The sequence below is a fragment of the Balaenoptera acutorostrata genome, chromosome 9 (genome assembly GCF_949987535.1).
Source record: "Balaenoptera acutorostrata chromosome 9, mBalAcu1.1, whole genome shotgun sequence".
NCBI lineage: Eukaryota > Metazoa > Chordata > Mammalia > Artiodactyla > Balaenopteridae > Balaenoptera > Balaenoptera acutorostrata.
Window position 1 is genome coordinate 93437439 of NC_080072.1, and position 21133 is coordinate 93458571.

At 36.3% G+C, this 21133-nt stretch overlaps 1 protein-coding gene and 1 pseudogene across 4 annotated transcripts in view; one reads left to right on the forward strand and one right to left on the reverse strand.

The window, feature by feature from the left end:
• Nucleotides 1-21133, reverse strand: part of ATM (ATM serine/threonine kinase) — a 141929-nt gene that overhangs the window by 117720 nt on the left and 3076 nt on the right. For all 4 annotated transcript variants that reach the window (XR_009009172.1, XM_007172986.2, XM_057552161.1 and 1 more), the window contains 7 exons: nucleotides 20422-20520; nucleotides 20226-20338; nucleotides 18797-18942; nucleotides 14706-14870; nucleotides 6701-6866; nucleotides 5803-6041; nucleotides 4010-4173 (listed from right to left, as the gene is read on the reverse strand). Coding sequence is in view for 3 of the 4 variants with exons in the window: in XM_007172986.2 (XP_007173048.2) it covers nucleotides 4010-4173; nucleotides 5803-6041; nucleotides 6701-6866; nucleotides 14706-14870; nucleotides 18797-18942; nucleotides 20226-20338; nucleotides 20422-20493 (1065 nt within the window). In the remaining variant the exon portion in view is untranslated. The remainder of the gene's footprint in view (nucleotides 1-4009; nucleotides 4174-5802; nucleotides 6042-6700; nucleotides 6867-14705; nucleotides 14871-18796; nucleotides 18943-20225; nucleotides 20339-20421; nucleotides 20521-21133) is intronic.
• LOC114236561 (U2 spliceosomal RNA) lies at nucleotides 16501-16640 on the forward strand (annotated as a pseudogene).

Here is a 21133-nt window from a genome sequence, read left to right on the forward strand (position 1 = left end):
ACACCTATCCTGAAACTATTCCAAGAAACTGCAGAGGAAGGAACAGTTCTGAACTATGAGGCCAGCATCACCCTGATATCAAAACCAGACACAGATATCACAAAAAAAGAAAATTATAGGCCAATATCACTGATGAACATAGATGCAAAAATCCTCAACAAAATACTAACAAAACGAATCCAACAATACAGTAAAAAGATCATACCCGGGACTTCCCTGGTGGCGCAGTGGTTAAGAATCCACCTGCCAATGCAGGGGACACAGGTTCGAGCCCTGGTCCAGGAAGATCCCACATGCCGCGGAGCAACTGAGCCCATGTGCCACAACTACTGAGCCTGTGCTCTAGAGCTTGTGAGCCACAACTACTGAAGCCCATGCGCCTAGAGCCTGTGCTCTGCAACAAGAGAAGCCACCGCAATGAGAAGCCCACGCACCGCAACAAAGAGTAGCCCCCGCTCTCCGCAACTAGAGAAAGCCTGCGCGTAGCAACGAAGACCCAACACAGCCATAAATAAATAAATAAATAAATAAATAAATAAATAAAAATTTATATATATAAAAAAAGGATCATATCCCATGATCAAGTGGGATTTATCCCAGGGATGCAAGGATTTCTCAATATTTGCAAATCAATCAATATGATATGCCACATTAACAAACTGAAAAATAAAAACCATCTGATCATCTCAATAGATACAAAAAAGCTTTTGATAAAATTCAGCATCCATTTATAATAAAAACTTTCCAGAAAGCAAGCATAGAGGGAATATACCTCTGCATAATAAAGTCCATATATAACAAACCCACAGCTAACATCATACTCAACGGTGAAAAGCTGAACGTATTTCCTCTCAGATCAGGAACAAGACAAGGATGTCCACTCTTGCCACTTTTCTTCAACATAAGTTTTGGAAGTCCTAGCCACAGCAATCAGAGAAGAAAAAGAAATAAAAGGAATCCAAATTGGAAAAGAAGTAAAACTGTCACTGTTTGCAGATGACATGATACTATACAGAGAAAACCCTAAAGATGCTACCAGAACACTACTAGAGCTCATCAATGAACTGAGTAAAGTTGCAGGATACAAAATTAATATACAGAAATCTGTTGCAATTCTATACACTAATGAACTATCAGAAAGAGAAATTAAGGAAACAATCCCATTTACCTTGCATTAAAAAGAATAAAATACCTAGAATAAACCTTTTGCCTACAGGAGACAAAAGACCTGTCCTTGGAAAACTGTGAGACTGTGATGAAAGAAACTGAAGATGACACAAACAGATGGAAAGATATACTGTGTTCTTGGACCAGAAGAATCAACATTGTTAAAATGACCATATTACCCAAGGCAATCTACAGATTCAATGCAATCCCTATCAAAATACCAATGGCATTTTTCACAGAACCAGAACAAATAACTTTAAAATTTGTATGGAAACACAAAAGACCCCAAATAGCCAAAACAGTCTTGAGGAAGAAGAACAGAGCTGGAAGAATCACACTCCCTGACTTCAGACTATACAGACTACAAAGCTACAGTAATCAAAACACTGTGGTGCTGGCACAAAAACAGACACATAGATCAATGGAACAGGATAGAGAGCCCAGAAATAAACCCATGCACTTATGGTCAATTAATCTATGACAAAGGAGGCAAGAATATACAATGGAGAAAAGACAGTCTCTTCAATAAGTGGTGCTGGGAAAACTGGACAGCTACATGTAAAAGAATGAAATTAGAACGTCCTCTAATATCATATACAAAAATAAAATGAATTAAAGACATAAATGTAAGACTGAATACTGTAAAACTCCTAGATGAAAACACAGGCAGAACACCCTCTGACGTAAGTTATAGCAATACTTTTTTGGATTCATCTCCTAAAGAAAAGGAAATAAAAGCAAAAATAAGCAAATGGGACCCAATTAAACTCACAAGCTTTTGCACAGCAAAGGAAACTATCCAGTGAATGAAAAGACAACCTACTGAATGGGAGAAAATGTTTGCAAATAATATGACCAATAAGGGGTTAATATTCACACATATAAACAGTTCATACAGCTCAACATCAAAAAAACAAACAAACAAACAACATTATTAAAAAATGGGCAGACGACCTGAACATACATTTTTCCAAAGAGGAAACGCAGATGACCAACAGGCACATGAAAGGATGCTCAACATGCCTGCTAATCATCAGGAAAATGCAAATCAAAACCATAATATCACTTCACACCTGTCAGAATGGTTATCATGTTTATCATCAAAAAGAACACAAATAAAAAATGGTGGCAAGGATGTGGAGAAAAAGGATCCCTCATACACTGTTGGGGGGACTGTAAATTGGTGCAGCTAATGTGGAAAACACTATGGAGGTTTCTCAAAAAACTAAAATTAGAATTACCACATGACCCAGTAAAATTCTCCTGGGTATATATCCAAAAAAACCAAAAACACTAATTCAAAAAGGTACATGCTGGGGCTTCCCTGGTGGTGCAGTGGTTGAGAATCTGCCGGCCAATGCAGGGGACACGGATTCGAGCCCTGGTCTGGGAAGATCCCACATGCCGCGGAGCAACCAGGCCCATGAGCCACAGTTACTGAGCCTGCGCGTCTGGAGCCCGTACTCCGCAACAAGAGAGGCCGCGATAGTGAGAGGCCCGTGCACTGCGATGAGGAGTGGCCCCCACTTGCCGCAACTAGAGAAAGCCCTCACACAGAAACGAAGACCCAACACAGCCAAAAATAAATAAATAAATAAATAATTAGTAAATCTTAAAAAAAAAAAAAAGGTACATGCACCCAATGTTCACAGCAGCATCAACTGCCAAGATATGGAAGCAACTTCAGTGTCCATCAAGAGATGAATGGATAAAGACTGGTGAGTGTATATACATATATATATATGTATATGCACACACATACACACACACACACAGAAGACTACTACTCAGCCATAAAAAAAGAAAGAAGTTCTGCCATTCGCAGCAACACAGATAGACTTGGAGGGCGTTATGCTAAGTGAAATAAGTCGGACAGAGAAAGACAAATACTGTATGATATCACTTACATGTGGAATCTAAAAAACACAACAAACTAGTGAATATAACAAAAAAGATGCAGACTCACAGATACAGAGAACAAACCAGTGGTTACCAGTGGGGGATGGGGGGTAACAAACTACTGAGTGGGAGTTTATTTTAAGGATGTATTGTACAACACAGGGAATATAGACAATATTTTGTAATAACTGTAAATGGAGTATAACCTTTAAAAATTGCATAAATTTTAAAATTTCTTCTATGGAGAAAAAAAACACATTAAGCCATCAACTGATGAATGGGTAAACAAAATGTAATATATCCATACAATTGAATATTACTCAGCGATAAAAAAGAATGAAATATTGATTCATGGTACGACATGGAAGAACCTTGAAAACATTATGCTTAGTGAAAGAAGCCAGACACAAAAGACCACACATCGTATGACTCAATTTATATGAAATGTCCAAAACAGGCAAATCCACAAAGGCAGAAAGTAGATTAGTGGCTGGCTGCTAGGAACTGGAAGCAGGGAATTGAGGCTGACTGCTAATAGGTACAAAGTTTGTTTTGGCAGTGATGGGAATGCTCTGGAATTAGTGGTGATGGTTGCACAACAGAGTGAAAATGCTAAAAACCACTGAATTACACCCTTTAAAATAATGAATTTTATGTCATGTGATTTCTAAATCAGGAAAAAAAACAAAGAAAGAAAACACATAGGGTTAGGATAATCTTATTGCCTGTAGACAGTTTTCTTAAGAATGGAAAAGTTCATCATCAGTTTTTTCCCTAAGTTTATATTTGCAAGATAGTTACCTCTTAAGTTAAAAGGGCAATGCTAAATATTTATGGTGTTTTGAAAGGAATAGTTACATGTACAGAGTAATTTTACAGGCTTTTTACAGGCCCAATAAAAGAATTAACGGGAAATTTCAAAATGTGACAAGATCTACTATACCTGGTGACAAATATCTGCCATCAATTCAATCAAGTTTTCCTTGACAGCAATATTACGAGATGCTGAAGAATATTTCCCTCTGCTTCCTATATGACTTATTTCATTAACTAGCAGATCATATACATTGTATAAGATACTTTTCCACTTTCTTGATTCATAGGCACCTGTAATTTTTAAAAATAATTAATTAAATTAAAATATAATTTATACGTACAATTCATTTGCACCGCCAACTCCCACAAAACTATTCAGCTGTTAAGGTGGAAACAACATTAGAAGACATCTGGTCCAGCCTAGTTAGTACTAATGGCTCTTCTGACAATATCCTTGACAAGCTCTACTTCATAATGATGTCCATTTCACACATTTCACACTCAGTTAACTGTATTTCTTATAAAATTCTTCCATATTCTGATCTAACTATCTCTAACCAATTCAATCAAAATCTCAATCAAACTTTAATTTCTTCTCTCCCCCAAAGCAAATTAATACTGTCCCTCTTTTACATAAGGACCAACTTCTCTGTATGTCTTTAAGAGAAAAACATTACCAGTTCCTTCAACAAGTGTAAAAATAACACATTATCCAGACTTATCATCATCTCAGTCATCTTTCCCTAGACACACTCCAGTCAACTTATGTCCCTCTTAAAATGGTGACTCTACAAAATCTGGTAAGCATAACATTCCCAACCGCGATCTAACGAGTATGGGGAACAATGGGGATGTTTCCTCCCACAAAACAAAGAACCTATTTAAAATCTATTAATGTATACTAAAACTATATTAGTGTTTCTGACAGCCTCATCATCTGCCAATTTTCAATTCATCCTAAACATGCACTTAACTAAAACCCTAAACATGTCTCACCATCTCTTCATAATCCTGATTTTCATTCTGGTGAGAGCTATGTGAAGGATGAAAAACTAAGGAAAGCCACCATTCTTTCACCTACAGTGGTTTCATGGGCTACAAATACATCTAACTATACATACTAGAAGAGCCCATGAAACATACACAGCTGCTTTTGATAAAAAGTGGCTACAACAGTTTTCCTCTATTTTAGCTATTATTCAATGAAGTTCCTTAATAAGGTCATTACACTAGCCATGATGAATTGGTCCAAAGGTTAGTACAAGCCAGATTCAAAACATAGCCTAAGCATGAGAGAACTCATTCAATTCCAGTTCCACCCAGTAAAGTTCCTGTCTACTGAATGGAGCTACATCATCCATGCAATACTCTTTTGGTGAAAGACAAACATAAAGGAATGAAGGGAGGATAAGTCATTCATTTCTGGTTTCCCCAGCAAACAGCAGCCTGGAATAACTATGAGGTTTAAGGCAATATGTATTTATCTTCCTTGGGAACTGACTAATCTGGCTGGTTCAATCCACATTTATCTATTTTATTTTCTAATAAAAGCAATATGTAGATAAACAAGATCCTGCCTTCTCTAAATTCTTTTACTCTTACAGTCCGTGTCACACCTCTTAGCACCTAATTATTGCTGCATAATCAGCTCCTAGAGGGAATAGTGTCTCATATTTGTTTGTATTCCTCACAAAACGTAGCATTGTACTAAACAAATGGTAAGGCATGATATGATTTGCTACCTACCATAGCTTCAAATTAAAAAAAAAAAGTGTGAAAAAGATCCTCATGACTGACACTATTACCAAGCACAGCAATCCAGAGGAAGGTCATAACCTCCTATAACATACAGATTTCATACTTAACCCTCTATATTTCAATGAAGAAGCAAATTCAAAATAGCAAAAACTTTCTTTATACCTTTTTCTTGAGTTTTGGCTCCCTTTGGATGATGGATATAAATTTGCAGTTGAAATAACTCAATAATTACTTCTTTTAAGGAATCATTAAGTCTATGTTGAGTCCAGATATAAAGTAAGGTAGGAAGAATTTCATCTCCTAATTCACATACTCGAATTCGAAAGTTAACAGCCAAAGTCTTGAGGAAGATAATAAATGCTGCTAAGATATGATTTAGACCTGCAGAGCTCTTTTCTTGTCTGTAACAGAAAATAAACAGACTTAATATAACGGGGGAAAATGCAGAAACTGAAGACAGTAATGAAGTTGCTTGCTGAAAGAAAAAAAAGTTCTGATTTTCAAATAATAGTAGCCTTACTTTCAGAATTATTCAGAAAAATCATAGCAGCACTACTTAGCAACAACAAAAAATAGTTCCTATTTGGCATTGGGAGATCACTCCTGTTAGCTCTCCCTGCTGCTGAAACATTGCCCAAAATTATATAAAACTAATTTGTAATACCTACCATTTATAAAATATTTCACATTATAAATTGGGTAATGCCACACAAATATAAGATACTGATATTTCCAAAACATATTCCTATTTCATTTTATTCTTAGCACATTACATCTATCTTCAAAAATCAGGAAAATAAAAATACTTAGAGGCCATATAGCTTTTCCTGTTATTAAAAAAGCAAGACAGATCTCCCCACTCAAGAACATCATTACATGTTCTGCATATTGGATATTCAGGAAGTGTTGGACCTAACACTTTCCTTGGGAATCCACTAGTTCTACTATAATCGGCCAATGGTGTTTTAAAGTTGGTAAAATTTAGTTACTGAATCTAAAACACAGTCTTGCAAAAAGATCAAATGGATTTCCAATACAAAATAAAAACAGATTAGATTACCTTGCATGCTGAATAGCCTTAGAAAAAAAATCCAAAAATTCGGAATTTAATCCATCAGTCTGCGAACAGCATCCTTTGGTCACAGCTTCAATTATTCTAGCCACCAAAACTCTATTAATGTCTTGTGAAGGTTTAAGATACAGCTGGAAGTACACAGAGAACAATTCTTAAAAAAAAAACAAAAAAACAAAAAAAACCATGTTAGTTATGTTTTTAAAAAGAAAACTATCAAAACATTTAACTTAGATGTCACAATTCAATTTAAATTTCAATAATCCCACAAAATATTAAAAATTATACTAATTTATACTTAATACAGTAAGAGAATTCCATCAATATTTATTTTTATAAATTAAACTGCCTTCAAGACAGGAACTACAAGCAGCAGAGTATGTGAACACCAGTTTAAGAGCCAGATCTCAGATAAGCTACTTAACTTCTCTATTCCTAAATTCCTTCAGCTAGGCCTAACAAAGTACTTGACAGTGTACTCTCCACAGTTTTGTTTTGTTTTGTCTTAGTGCTATTTGATTAATAATGTGTGTAAAGTGTGTCAAGAACTGTGAAAGATCTGAGACTTTACACTATTTGTAACCTAACCAATTAGAATGCCAGTTTCATGGATATTGGCACAAGACATGAAATTCCTGATCAGAGAAAGAGAACAATTTATTTCTCACAGCAGTGATAGTAGCCAGAGTACCTTCATTTTTGCATAAATTCCTCAATCTCAAAAGCAATGAGAAGAGGGACAGGTGACACAGTGCAAATGATGAGCTACAATACAGGAGAGAAATCCCAAGCAATAAACTGCAAGCAAACTTGTCCTTTGTTCTAGAGGAGGCCATCATCTCTATCATCTCTATCTTCCAAGGCTCACTGTACAAACATACTTTAAAAAACAGTCTGGAAAAGAACAGTCAGTGCCATGTCTCTGACATGACATGCAGAAACGTGAAATGCATTGAGAATTATCTCCCAACACAATGAAAAGCAAAGTTGCTAAGGCAGGATTTTCTTCCCATAAAGATTTGATATCTTTCCTCTTTTCTAATGTAGGCATTTAATGCTATAAATTACCCTCTCAACATAACTTAGCTACATTCCACGAATTGTGATATGTTGTAATTTTCATTTTCATTCAGTTTTAAACATGCCTTGAGAATTTTCTTTCCACCCATGAATTATTTAGAAGCGTGTCATTTATTTTCACAAAAGTACTACGAAGGAAAGAGTACCACGGTAGAAAATAAGAGAGGAAGAAATTAGGAAAAACAATCAGAAAATGGCCGTGACATTTAAACTGAGACTTGAAGGACGAGACAAAACGGGCCATACAAAGGGTAGCCTCTGAAAAAAGAACAAATGCTACAGGTAAGAAAGAGCTTATACTCTCTAAACAGGAGTGTGTGAGATGATCCATAGCTATGTCAGAAGAAAATATTACCGCTCCTATTTTTTAATTAAAACTAATTACAAAATTTATGCTTTACTGATTTTTAATATAGAAATTGACAATGGCCACTCTGGAAGACAGTTTGGCAGTTTCTTAAAAAACTAAACATACTTTTACCATATGATCCAGCAATCACGCTCCTCAGCATTTACCCAAATGAGTTGAAAACTTATCTGTACACAGATGTTTATAGCATTTTCATTCATAATCGCCAAAACTTGCAAGCAATCAACATGTCCTTCAGTAAGTGAATGGATAATTAAACTGTGGTAAATCCAGACAATGAAATATTATTCAGTGCTAAAAAGAAATGAGCTATCGAGCCATGAAAAGACATGGAGGAATTTTAAATGTAAATTACTAAATGAAAGCAGCCACTCTGAAAATACTATATACTGTATGATTCCAACTATATGACATTTTGGAAAAGGCAAAACTATGGAGACAGTTAAAAAGATCAGTGGTTGCTAGGGATCAAGGTGGAGAGAGGGATAAATAGGCAGAGCACACAGGATCTTCAGGGCAGTAAAACTATTCTCTATGATACAATAATGGTGGACACATATCATTATACATTTCTCAAAAGCTATAGAATGTACACCACCAAGAGTGACAGTGTAAACTATGGACTTTGAGTGATATGAGGTGTCAGCGTAGGTTCACTGACGGAAACAAATGTACCGCTTTGGTGCTGGATGTTGCTGTGCACATGTGAGGTCAGGGGATATATGGGAACTCTGTACTTTCTGCCCAATTCTGCTGTGAATCTAAAACTGCTCTAAAAAAATAAAGTCTATTAAAAAAAAGTTTGAAAATCACTGGGTTAGAGAATCTGAATAAAGGCCACTGTAGCTAGAGCACAGAAATTAGAAGGATGGGGTGGACTTTAAGGTCAGAGAGATAGGCAGAAGCAAAACTATGTAGCACTTCCAAGACCTGAAGGGAAGCCCATATTTTATGTTAGTTACACAAGAAAGCAACTAAAGGTTTTTAACTTTTCTTCCTTTCTACCTTATTAGAAAAAACTATTTTCTTCCTTAGGACAATCTTAGGGCTCTTGCTTTGGAATCCCTTCTTCTCAGGAAACATACATGAGCAATTTTCCTGTGTATTCAACTACGCTCTCTTCACTGAATCCTTCTGATTACATGTATATATACTCCAATCACTCTCTTCTTTAATAGGACCCCCCTTTCCCTTCCCCTTGTAACCAAAACTTTTGAAAATGTTGTATTTGTTAATCCATTTTCTCACTTGTCACTCATGCTTTCACACCAGTTTGTTATACAACTGAACACCATCAACCAACTGATTGTAACTGCCATGTATAGAATAATTCATCCAACAATAGCAGATACACATTCTTTTCAAATGCATATGAAACACTCACCAAGTTAGACCTTATCCTTGATCATAAAGAAATCATAACAGTTATAAATAATTTTGGTTATAAAAAGCATGGTCTCGGGCTTCCCTGGTGGCGCAGTGGTTGAGAATCTGCCTGCTAATGCAGGGGACACGGGTTCGAGCCCTGGTCTGGGAAGATCCCACATGCCACGGAGCAGCTGGGCCCGTGAGCCACAATTGCTGAGCCTGCGCGTCTGGAGCCTGTGCCCCGCGACGGGAGGGGCCGCGATAGAGAAAGGCCCGCGCACCGCGATGAAGAGCGGTCCCCGCACCGCGATGAAGAGTGGCCCCCGCTTGCCGCAACTGGAGAAAGCCCTCGCACGAACCGAAGACCCAACACAGCCAAAAATAAATAAATAAATAAATAAATAAATAAGAAAATCCTTTAAAAAAAAAAAAAAAAAAAAGCATGGTCTCTGCCCATAACATTAAACCACAAAAGGAAGACAAAACAGGAGAATTACCCCAAATGAATGGGAATTAAACAACATACTTTCAAATAATCCAGGGTCAAAGGGAAGCCCTCAAAAAAACCTAGAACATATTTTGAACTGAAGAAAAAGAAAAAACAACATTGTCAACATTTGTGAGATGTGACTAAAGTAGTGTTTAGAGAAAAACTTATTATATTAAATGCACATATTTGGAAAGAAGCTCTCAAATCAATGATCTAAGCTTAAGAAACTAGAGAAGAAATGAAATCCAAAACAAACAGAAGTAAGGAACTAATAATTATAAGATCAGACTCAGTAATGAAAGAGGGAACACTACAGAGTCTAAGCACATTTAAAGGATAATGAGACAATAATGTTCAAGAACAACTTTACACTCATACATTCAACAACTTATATGAAATGAACAAATTCTTAAAGAAACAAATTCCAAAGATCACTGAAAATATGTAACCTAAATAATCCTGCATCTATTAAAGAAATTAAATTCATAATTAAAAACCTTACAACCACCACCACCTCCAAATTCAATCCAGTAATATATAAAATGGATAATACATCATGCCCTAATAGGGTATACCCCAGGAACCCAAGGTTGACTCAACCTGTGAAAAACTGATCAACATAATTCATCATATCAATAAACTAAAGACAAAAAAACCCATCATTATCTCCATATATGCAGAAACAAAATTAACAATTCAATACCCATTCATGATAAAAAACCACGAGCAACCAGAATAGAAGGGAATGTCCTCAACCTGTATCAACAGATAATATGCTGAACTTCCCTGGTGGCGCAGTGGTTAAGAATCCGCCTGCCAATGCAGGGGACACGGGTTCGAGCCCTGGTCCGGGAAGATCCCACATGACATGGAGCAACTAAGCCCGTGCACCGTAACTACTGAGCCTGTGCTCTAGAGCCCGTGAGCCACAACTACTGAGCCCACAAGCCACAACTACTGAAGCCCATGCACCTGTAGCCCGTGCTCCACAACAAGAGAAGCCACCGCAACGAGAAACCCACACACCGGAACAAAAAGTAGCCCCCGCCCGTTTGCTGCAACTAGAGAAAGCCCACGTGCAGCAATGAAGACCCAACGCAGCCAAAAATTAATTGATTAATTTTTTTAAAAATAGCTAATATGCTAATGATCAAACACTGAATGTTTCCCCCTAAAACCAGGAACAGGACAAGGAAGGATGTCTTTTCTCACTACTCTTAATCAAAATCATATTGGAGGAAAAACTATAAATCTCTTAGAAGAAAACACAGGGGAAAAGTTTCATAACATTGGATTTGGCAATGATTTGTTGGAAATGACCCCAAAAGCACAGGCAACAAAAGAAAAAAATAGATAGACTGTATTCATCAAAGCAAAACCTTTTGTGCATCAAAGGACACTATCATCAGAGGTAAAGGCATCCCATGGAATGGGAGAAAATATTTCCAAACCATATATCTGATAAGGGATTAATATAGAATACATAAAGAACTCCTACAATCCAACAACAAAAAACAAACAACCCGATTAAAAACTGGGCAAAAGATTTGAATAGACTTTTGTCCAAAGATGATATACAAATGGCCAATAAGCACATGAAAAGTTCAACATCACCAGTCATTAAGGAAATGCAAATCAAAATCACAATGAGACACCACTTCATACCCATTTACATTAGGATGGCTATTATCAAAAAAAGAAAGAAAAAGAAAAAGAAGTGTTGGTGAAGGTGTGGAGAAATTGGAACACTTGTGCATTGCTGATGAATATGTAAAATGGTGTAGCCCTTGTGGAAAACAGTATGGTGGGTACTCAAAAAATTAAACATAGAATTACCATATGATGCAGTAATTCCACTTCTGAATATATACCCAATTGAAAGCAAGGACTCAAAGAGCTATGTGTATACCATGTTCACAGTAGAGTTATTCACAATATCCAAATGTAGAAACAATCCAAGGGTCCAATGACAGATGAATGGATAAACAAAATGTAGTATACACATACAATGGAATATTATTCAGACTTAAAAACGAAGAAAACTCTGACATATGCTACAACATGGATGAACCTTAAACATTATGCTAAGTGAAATAAGCCATTCAGAAAAGGACAAATACTGTACAATTTCACTTATAGGAGGTACTAGGGTAGTCAAATTCAGAGACAGAAAGTAGAATGGCTGCTAAGAGCTGGAGTTGGGGAGCAGGGGAAGTTCCTGTTTAATGGGTACAGAGTTTCAGTTTGGAAGATGAAAAAAGTTCTGGAAATGAGTCGTGATGGTTGCATAACAATGTGAATATACTTAATGCCACTGAATTGTATATGCAAAAATGGTTAAAATGGTAAATTTTATGTTATGCACATCTTACCATTAAAAACAAAAAATCATACTGAGGTCCTAGTCAATATAAGGCAGAAAAAAGAAATAAGGCCACATGGCTCAGAAATGAAGGAACAAAAAACTCTCTCCTACTTGCAGATGACACAATTGTCTAAATAAAAAATTCCCCAGAATGAACAAAAAACCTCCTAGATCTAATAAGCAATTTTAGCAAGGTCCCAGATCAATATGGTATATACAAAAGTCAACTGTACTTCTGAACAACATGGAAAAGAAAATGTTTTAAAAAGACAGTAAAATTTACAAACTACTGCAGTATAAATCTAACAAAAATATACAAATTCTGTATGCTGATAAATCAAAAAAGACATAAATAAACGGAGAGATATATCATGTTCATGGATTGGAAGAGTCTATGTTAAGATGTCTATTGCTCCTTAGTTCAATAGGTTCAACGCGATACCAATAAAATCCCAGCAGGACTTTTTGTAGAAATCAACAAGCTGATTCCAAAATTTATATGGAAATGTTGGTTTAGAAGACTAAGGCCATCTTCTCATCTCACTCTAAACTCTCTCCCTAGACAATCTCATCCATAACCATGGCTTCAATCACCACCTCTACCAAATATATTTTGAATGTAAACTTCACTTCTTGAGCAGGCTTCATTAGAGAAGTAAATTTCAGAGAAGGTAACTAACTAAAAAAATAATTCAACAAAAAGACTACTAGAAGTGAAAGTAGTTTGCTTAAAAATAGAGAATTTCAGAGAACATGCCAGATGATGGAATCAAGAGTAAAGAGACTAGAGGAACGACTGCCTTTGTTTCAGAGACCCATAGTTACAAGTAATAATCTAAAATGTACAAATATTCTAAATATTTAGGCTGAACCATTTTGGTGACAGACGTGTCGGTGTACCCTAGATATCACTGGCCTATTCTCTAAAGGCTGCCACTAGGCTTACTGAGGGCTCTGTTTGGGACAAAGCCTCCTTTGTGCTCAGAGCAACAGCAAAGGCCCCAGATAAGAAATTAAGCAATAGCTAAGAAGGCCTTTATTCATGTGGGAACAGTAGAATACAATGTAGACCACTGATTAGGTCATGGGTTTATGGTCCACAAACATCTTATTTTGAAATGATAAACTGATGGTAAAAAATATAGATAGGGCTTCCCTGGTGGCGCAGTGGTTGAGAGTCTGCCTGCTGATGCGGGAGACACGGGTTCGAGCCCTGGTCTGGGAGGATCCCACATGCCGCGGAGCGGCTGGGCCCGTGAGCCACGGCTGCTGAGCCTGCGCTTCTGGAGCCTGTGCCCCGCGACGGGAGGGGCCGCGATGGTGAGAGGCCCGCGCACCGCGATGAAGAGCGGTCCCCGCACCGCGATGAAGAGTGGCCCCCACTTGCCGCAACTGGAGAAAGCCCTCGCACGAACCAAAGACCCAGCACAGCCAAAAATAAATAAATAAATAAATAAATAAATAAAAAAAAAAAATATAGATAAATGTCTTTTAAGTTAGCACAATTTATCTTGAATACTTCTCAATGAAAAATACTGAGTTTCTAAATTTTCAGAGGTGGCCGTATTAGAAGACTTTGACATCTGGCTTAAAGTCACCTCATTAAAGCCAAATACCATTTTCACCCAGTAAGCCAGCCAGAGCCAGAAATACTCCACTTTTGAAATCAATAAACTCAAAAATTTCAGCCTCTGACCAAACTTCCTTTGTGGTCTCTTAGTACCTCTCACCTACAAACTGTCAACAATACCTCCATGGCACCCCACTCTACTTATCTTGTAAGTCACTGGGTCCTATATATTCTATTCTAATATTTCATTTCAATTCCCTTACCAGTGACCTGCAAACTGCCTAGTCCTAATGGATACTTCTGCATCTTATTATTTCTACAACACTTTAAATGTCACACCTCTTGCAACTTGAAATTCTCTTGCTTTCCTTTTTATGACATCTCTCGGTTTTCTTCTTTCTACTTTAATCATTGTTGCATTTAGGTGTCACTGATCTGTGAACTCACTGCATTGTAACTTTCAGTTTACTTGGTTTTTTCTGTCATTGGACTGTCAAGTCTTTGAGGACAGGTATGGCATCTTTCAATTCTGTAATTTTAGTTCTGACAGCAGGCACCAAATACATTATTAGTGACAATTTAAGAAGTACATAATACAAGAAAAGTGTCAGATTCTATAATCATTTAATTTTACTAAGGTACTGCTAAACTGTGAGGTCATTTGGGGGACATAAATAGACTCTGAATGCTCTTTTGGTGAAATTTCATTTCACAAGGAAAAATTCACAAGTAACCAACTTCAAAACATACCTGTCCACTGTTGCTGAGATATTTCACACCAGTATTTTCTCACTGAAAGAATGTCCTTCAGCAATATGTTGCTACAATCAGCTCCATAAATGGCACCATTAGATGAATCTTTCACTGTATCCATGATATAATTCAAGAGTTCTTGACATTTTAGCCTGGGTGCTCCTATTTAAAAATAAAATAAACAAACAAAAACATATAAATCTTAAGACAAATAAGTTAAGGATGCTTGGAATGGCAATTGTATAATTAATTCCATTTGGGAAATTACTATTAACTAACCTCCTTCTCATAAAACAGGGATTAGCAAACGATGGCCCAGGGGCAAAATTCAGCCAACCTCCTGTTTTTGGAAATAAAGTTTTATTGGACCACAAACATATCTATTCATTTACATATTGTATATGGCTACTCTGATGCTAAAACGGTAAAGTCGAGTTGTTGAGACAGAGACTACATAGTCTGCAAAGTCAAAAACATTTACGATCTGGTCACTTTACAAAAAAAACTTGCCAATCCTATTGGATTATATAGCAAAAACAATCATTCATTCTACCTTAATAATTCACAATTTCTGACATTAGACCTTGACTGACCCAAAGTTTCCTGGTATTTTTTATAAAAACCTGAATTTATTAGAATAAGATTATAAGGAGAATACTATTTACTTTAAAAAGCAAAATTACTTCCAAGTCCTATAATAGCATTTATTATATATACATATGTAAGGTTATAATTTTTAGTTTTATTTATTTATTAGAGGTCCTGAAAATTCAGAATTAATGGATATATTCTTTTTTTTTTCCAATGGAACTCTTTTTTTTTTTTAATTTATTTATTTTTGGCCGCATTGGGTCTTTGTTGCTGCGCATGGGCTTTCTCTAGTTGAGGCGAGCGGGGGCTACTCTTCGTTGCGGTGCACGGGCTTCTCATTGCAGTGGCTTCTCTTGTTGCGGAGCACGGGCTCTATGCTCGCGCACTTCAGCAATTGTGGCATGCAGACTCAGTAGCTGTGGCTTGTGGGCTCTAGAGCACAGGCTCAGTAGTTGTGGCGCACAGGTTTAGTTGCTCCGCGGCATGTGGGATCTTCCCGGACCAGGGCTCGAACCCGTGTCCCCTGCATTGGCAGGCGGATTCTTAACCACTGTGCCACCAGGGAAGTCCCTGGATATATTCATTTTTTTAAAAAATTTATTTTTTTTTTAATTTATTTTTGACTGTGGTGGGTCTTCGTTGCTATACGCGGGCTTTCTCTAGTTGCAGCGATTGGGGGCTACTCTTCGTTGCAGTGTGTGGGTTTATTGCGGTGGCTTCTCTTGTTGCAGAACATGGGCTCTAGGTACGCGGGTTTCAGTAGTTGTGATGCGTGGACTCAGTAGTTGTGGCTCGTGGGCTCTAGAGCACAGGCTCAGTAGTTGTGGCACACGGGTTTAGCTGCTCCACAGCATATGGGATCTTCCCGGACCAGGGCTCAAACCCGTGTCCCCTGCATTGGCAGACGGATTCTTAACCACTGCACCTCCAAGGAAGCCCTGGATATATTCTTAAAGGTAACAAAAGTATATTTAAAAGTTATTTGTTACTTTCAGTAAATCGTATTGATGTCACAGCTGAAATTTTTCATATTTCAATATTAACAATCTTAAAATTGCATATAAATTTTTTGTTGTAAGTTATGAGCAGGGTGCAAGTCATTATGTATATTTGAATATATTCTACTTTAGGATTTTTTATGATGAGACTAGTTATATTTAGAAGTATGATAAATAAATATACACTGATATAACAAAAAATCATCACTTCTTGGCCTTTTGGCTAAGATCAAGTATAGTTTCTGTTATTAGTTTAAAAAATCATTTTTACTTATGGCTTATAATTTTAGGCATCTGGCTAATGATGAAATGCACAATCATAATATCCTCTGCTGTAACACCCTGTGCCTTTCTCTGTTATAGTCTTCCTAACATTTTCTTAACTATAACATCTGTTACAGTTGAACAGTATTTGCTTACTGGTTCCTTCCCATCTACCTCTTTTTTTCTGATCTCTGTTTCTTTCATCATACCTTGGGTACCAATGTTAAGCAAGTCTGGCAAAGTCTGGACATGTGTTTCAATTCTCATCAACCCTCCAACCCTCTAAAAAAAAAATTGAAGAAGTGAGATGACACGATAGTAGCTCCTGGTTTTGCTCCGAGATTAAAAATGTTTAAGTTACAAAGTAAAACTTGAAAGGAAAAAAAGCCCTGAATAAAAATATCATTTTTCAAGCATTTAAATAATCTTACACTGAAAATTTCATCCATTCATTCCTATAAACCAACATATTGATACTTTCATACATTTTTAAATGTGATCACGTGCTTCACTGGGGGTGCAGTGGTTGAGAATCCACCTGCCAATGCAGGGTGTATTCCTGATGGATTCCAGGTTCGATCCCTGGTCTGGGAAGATCCCACATGCCATGGAGCAACTAAGCCCGTGTGCCACAACAACTGAGCCTGCACTCTAGAGCCCGTGAGCCACAACTACCGAAGCCCACGTGCCTAGAGCCCATGCTCCACAACAAGAAAAGCCACCGCAACGAGAAGCCCGCGCACCACAACAAAGAGTAGCCCCCGCTCGCCGCAACTAGAGAAAGCCCGTGCGCAGCAACAAAGACCCAATGCAGCCAAAAATAAATTAATTAATTAAAAAGAAAATGTGATCTCCATTGTTAATTTTGCAATAGAAGGTTTTTTTCACTTTAAAGCAAAATTCTAAGCTGCAAACTTTTCTGATGGGCTACGAATGGGATACAAATATCTTTCTCTCACTCAGTCATAAATTCTGTCAGACCGTATTAAGATCTATTAAGAGCCCAGCATTAGTAGCCAAGAATACAAATTTTAATGGATGCAGAGCAAAAGCGGGTGCAAAAATATTTCGGTGTAGCTTTCTTCTGTCTATACTGGAGTCCCTTCTCAGGGCTTGCAGCTATCCACACAAAATGGATCTCAGAGGAGCCGAAAAACTAAAATTTTGCTAAAGCCACTGTCTTTTAGACTCAAGTCTCATACCACCGTTCTGAAATATCATTCACTAACAATCTATATCCTTCTGCTTAATAATGTTTACCAACATTGGGCTTTTCTGATTCGTAAACTAAACTTGGCGTCACAAAGCCACTTACTTATCTGTGAAAAATAAACAAAGTTTGAGTCCAAGTCCCTAAACAAACATTTCCGCCTCTAGCTTTTCAGCATTGTATGAAAACCATTTCCTTACATAAGCCTACTAGGATTCTGCATTTTGGTTCAAAAATATTGGCTTTTCAAAACTGTATAAGTTCAAAATGGGAGATACGTGGCTCATCAGGAGCAAAAAAGAACTTGGTTTTTTTTTTAATCAATAGTAAGCATGCTATTAGTTAAAGAGTGTGGGTTCTGACTGCCAAGAAAGCTAATGTAATCTTAGAATGAATCAGTAGAAGTATAGAATAAAAGATATGCAAGTCCTGCTCCACTCCATACCAATCAGAATACGCCTATAAGATTGAGTCCCACACTTTAAGAGGTAGAGAATTAAACTGAAGAATATTCAGAAGTGACACAAAACTAGCTCATATGAGCAGTAGGAAGTAGGTTTGTTTAGCTTAGAGAAGAGGACTCAGGGGAAATATCATGGGTAACTTCAAATATCTCAAAGGATATTTGAAAAAAGGATATTGAAAAAACTGAGTTAGTATTTTTCTGTATTATCTCAGCAAATAGAAGCAGTAACAAAAGGAGACAGGTTTTCACTACTATGAAAACTACTCAAACAGAAAAGAAAGTCTCAAAAGGCATGTTTAATCATTAAGGCTACCTAAGTGCCAGGGACATATAGATGGGATCCAAGAAAAATGGGTAGATGAAATAATATTTTTTAATCCTTCCAAACCCTGAGATTCTATCATTCCATGCTTGTATAAATTCCTCCAAATATTTGAACCTATAGTATTAAAAATCATTACATGTACTAGAAATTAGAGTTAGCACTGAACTTTTATCTCACCATATTCAGACCAAACTCATGTAACAATAATCTATTAAGCCAAGTAATAGCACTTACTTTTATTTGCACATTTGATGAAGTATTTGACTAAGCTACTGATTTCTTGCATCTTTTTCTGCCTGGTGGCTTGTGTTGAGGTTGATACATTTGGTTTTGCTGTTCTCAGACATTCCGTTTCTTTCTGAATATATTTCTGTAAAACTCTTCAAGAAAGTGCAATGTAATTTCAGAAACTCATTAAATACTTAAATTATAATAGTTTCAAAAAGTCCTTCATGCCATCATAAAGAGCATTGTTTAAACCACATTGCTTCAATCAATGTACCAGCTAAACAAAACAATTACATTTCTTTTTTAAGGCCTAAGGCCTCAACACTAATTTAAAGTCTGGCCTGCAAAGCTCTTAATCTGTAACCTCCAGGATTTTCTATTGCTTTCCTGCCTGCTTTCTCATTTTATCACTAAAAGCTTGCAATGCTATCAGGGGCTCTCAATTCTTTCTCACCTCTTTCTGTTATTCTGTACATGACCTATCTCTTTCCTAGGCAGTTGGTAATGTCTCTAGCCTTTAAATGAAGCCTGCCTATAAGATATTCATGATTAGCTGGGTGCATCAGGTGCATATTTGGCCTACATGATCAGCTTACACAAAACAGTATTCATCTTTAAATAACTATATTTGTGGTATCTGAAATAAAGTAAGTAACCAGGGGAAAAGAAGTATATATTTTTCATGTTATCTACAATGATATCTGCAATGGTCTATCTAGTACCAAATAAGAGCTAAAAAATAAAATAGATTATCTGTTCTAAACATTCAAGAACAAGTAAATACTCATATTTCCCCTTGACTGAAAATGTTCTTTCAAGTTTACCAGTATTTTACATTAATTTAAAATATTTTATTCATCTTTCCTAAGTCTTACAATCTATTTCTAGTTATAAATGGACTTCATAATTGAAAATTATGTCTTAATGTAAAAAGCATTAATTGTTTGCCACTCCAGTTCAGCAATGAATTGTGTCTTTCCAATGCCAGAGTTTTGTGTTTGTTAACTGCATTCATATAGAGTTTTTCTAAAACTCCTTTTTACTTTTTTATTATAGTTTAACATATGGCAGTTACTTAGAGCAATATTTAAAGATGTCAAAGTAACAATAAAGGACTTGATATAACTTAATTTTATGCTCTAATTTGAAATAAAGTCTTATGAATGAACTGATACGAAAGAAATTCTCTCTAATCTTGAGTGAAATATGTTTGACATTTTATTGAACAAATGATTCAAAAATTTTAACTTTTTCTACATGAACATCCTTTAAAAATTATGTTTCAGATAAAAATTGAGCGCCAATTTCCTATGCAAGGCACAACGGTTCACAGGGAGCACAGATAAATTAGACCTACATACACAAAAAAATATCACAAGAGAAATAAAAATGAAAAAGAAAAATAAAGACAGTAAAAAAATTTAGAATGGAATACCTAAAAACAGCATCCCAATTCAAATATTTCCCTTGTTTGGAATCTGAATGCTGATCTAAATGTTGAACGGTTTCAGGATCCTGAATCAGGCGCTTAAATTTCTCAACCTCTTTCTGAAAATGAAAAAAGAACAAAATAATGCGTTACCAATCACACACTTGTTTCAAGGAAAGACTAAATTTAAGTAATTTAGTACCCTTCGTTCTGTAGCTCTATCATGTTCTAGTTGACGGCAGCAAATAAGCAGATCATTAAGTGCTAGACTCATGATTCAGAATTTCAGAAAACACATCATCTGTAAAAAAAAAATATATATACATATGTAAAATTATTTCAGACTGTGGTATTAATATATAGTTGGATCTACCTGTATAGCTAGAGGCATACTATAATGCACAATGATTTTTCTTAATACTTCCATATTTAAATGAGATTTTCTTAGAATATATCAAAACAAAGCCTTAACGTGCAAATGTGTGTTGAATGTGTAGCAGGATAAAAATAAGTAAGGTATAATTTACTTTATTTTTCTGAGACCTCTTCTAAGAAGAGGATCTCTTAGAGGAGAGACCTTTTCTTCTTCTAAGAAACATGACATTTAAATTGAAATACAAAAGATGAAAAAAAGGCAGCCAGGCAAAGAATAAGGAAAAGAGCACTTAAGGATTTAACGCTATCTGAACGATTTAAAAGGACCCTTTCTTATATGTAGTGACGTGCCACTTTCCTGAGCCAAAAGCTTAAATTACTTATGCTTTGGAATGGATATGTAAGAGGTTATCAGAGCTAGTAAGCCTTGCCTAGCACTTACATCTCAACTGGCTTTATGGTTCTCATTTAATACATAAAAATAGGAGGAAAATGATATTATTGTTATAAAAGGAAACGAAGGAAATTATATGCTATAG